The sequence below is a fragment of the Perkinsus marinus genome, assembly GCF_000006405.1.
Source record: "Perkinsus marinus ATCC 50983 genomic scaffold scf_1104296955260, whole genome shotgun sequence".
Classification (NCBI taxonomy): Eukaryota; Perkinsozoa; order Perkinsida; family Perkinsidae; genus Perkinsus; species Perkinsus marinus.
In genome coordinates this window covers 1-2,074 of record NW_003207834.1, presented here as the reverse complement: position 1 = coordinate 2,074, position 2,074 = coordinate 1, and the positions used below count along the sequence as shown (strand labels likewise).

The 2,074-nt window shown below is 46.9% G+C and overlaps 1 protein-coding gene across 1 annotated transcript; it reads right to left on the bottom strand.

Moving 5' to 3' along the window:
• Positions 1-144: 144 nt before the first annotated feature.
• On the bottom strand, positions 145-1,980 carry Pmar_PMAR028599 (conserved hypothetical protein; the record flags this gene model as incomplete). Its single annotated transcript, XM_002775915.1, has 3 exons — positions 758-1,980; positions 569-711; positions 145-514 (listed from the first exon to the last, which is right to left on the bottom strand). Coding segments are annotated over exons 1-3 (1,713 nt in total), but the record flags the coding sequence as incomplete, so codon positions are not given.
• Between the last annotated feature and the right edge of the window lie 94 nt (positions 1,981-2,074).

Sequence of the window (2,074 nt, the reverse complement as noted above, 5' to 3'; positions counted from 1 at the left end):
ACACTGAGCGGCGACAGCGATACCCAAGACGTGATGAGACGGCTGGTTATTGTGACCATATTGACCAAAATCTTCGCTCGTAAGTCCCAACTCGGTTTCTTCGTGAATTATACCCCGATAATCGCTTGTGTAAACTGGGCACACCTGTTCACTGAAGTGATTCTCCAAGTGCTCACAGAGTGCTTCTCGGCCACCATACTTCGTGATGAGGAAATCCACATTGAAAGGCGCATAGAAGCGATACTGGCGAGCTGAAGCCTCAGTAAAGAACTCAGCTGACCACGATGACGGGTCGAACGGAGAAATCCAGTTCCCGCTAGCTTCGAGCGGCTCGAACAATTTGCTCTCAGTGTTGAAGGACATCTCCAGGGCATTCTGAGCTCTACTATAGAGAACGCTAGCATCAGAATAGTGTCCTAGTTTGGACGCTGCTGCTGCAATCACAGAGTCGGCCTCGGCGAAATTGAGGCCTCTCGATACGACTTCGGACACACTTGATCTAACCGGAATGTATCTGAAATCATTTCATCATCATCTATCTATCATCAATGAAAGAACTACAACTCACCCTCGCTCGGAGTACGCGCCAAGTCCTTCTCTCCCAAACTGCGAGTTCTTAGGACGTTCCACAAAAGCATCTTTCCGGATGGCCGCGTACATATCATCAGCCAAATGCGGCGTCTTGTTGGCAATTATCGCCCAACCAAAAACCTGAAATGATTAATGAATACAACATTGAAGGTGAATAATTCCTCACCACATCCCCCATAGTGCCAACCATAGAGCCCCTCTGGCCAGGTGACGCCCACGTTGGTAACCATTCAGCTTCCTTATAGGCATTCACCCACCCCTCTAAAAGACGGTCTAGAATGTCCGGAGCGGCAACACTTAACCAGAGGTAAACCGTCCTGTAAGCATCCCAAAAGCCACTGTCAGTCGCCAACTCGCCAGGTACGACTTTCCCAGTATAAACACTGTAGTGCCCGAGTTGATTATTCTGATCATATTCACCAAGAAGTCTCGGGAACAGCATAGTTCGATAGAAATTGGTATAAAAAGTTCTCAAAAAGTTACTGTTTTGCTGTACTGTATCATAAGTAACCAGACTTAGGCGTGTTTGCCATACGTCTTCACCTTCCTTCACGAAAGTATCAAAGTTCTTACACAAAGGTAACTCCCTCGCCAAATTTACTTGAGCTTGTTCATTAGAGATGAAAGACGTAGCGATACGGAGGTGTACCGAAAGTCTTTTATTATTTTCCGCAGCATCATACTCCAGCATGATTGAACCATCTATGTTGCGCATGCGTGCAGGTGGTGGGTCAATTACCCCATTGATAAACATGGCGAACCCAGGCAATACACCACCGTTGTTAACACTGGTTTGAGTAGAGAGACGACCCTCCTCGTCGTGCACGACTGGTGTCGATGAGCTATAGTCAAATAGTCTCACAAGCACCGTTGAGTTGACCTTGGGTGGAAAAGAAAACCGAAAAAATGCAGCATGTTCCGTCGGTGTCATTTCAATCCTAGCGCCACCCATATCAGCGTTACCAGGATACAGAGCCGATGACTTGAAGTAGTGTGGCTTGTAAGTAGTCTGCAGCGGAGCGAACGACACAGATTGCTGTAATCCATCATGGGATATGATAGCATTAACGAGAAAATAACCATAGTCGCCTATCCATATGGACGGTTGGTGAGTGCATCGAACACCATAGAAGCTTCTCGAGGCCGGGTTGAAGTAGCGTACAGTGGCATGGTCGGGTTCAGTTTGAACAGACCAATGATTGAAGCCGAATGGTCGGCCCATGAGGGGCGTGGCGCCACCAGTAGACAACTCATAAGTATTAGAAGTACCGGCTAAAACGTTAACATAATCGACGAGGCTATCAGCAGCTTGAATGCTACTGATCATTACTTTGAAAGCGAAGATGAGGTCCAGCAGGTTATTCATATTGACAACAAATAAATGGGACTGAAATGAAAACCAACTCTGTGGTTAGTCGGTGTGCATGCGTGCAAGAAGAGACACTCCCCCTACACCTCAACATAGAATTATTACGCTCAAAAT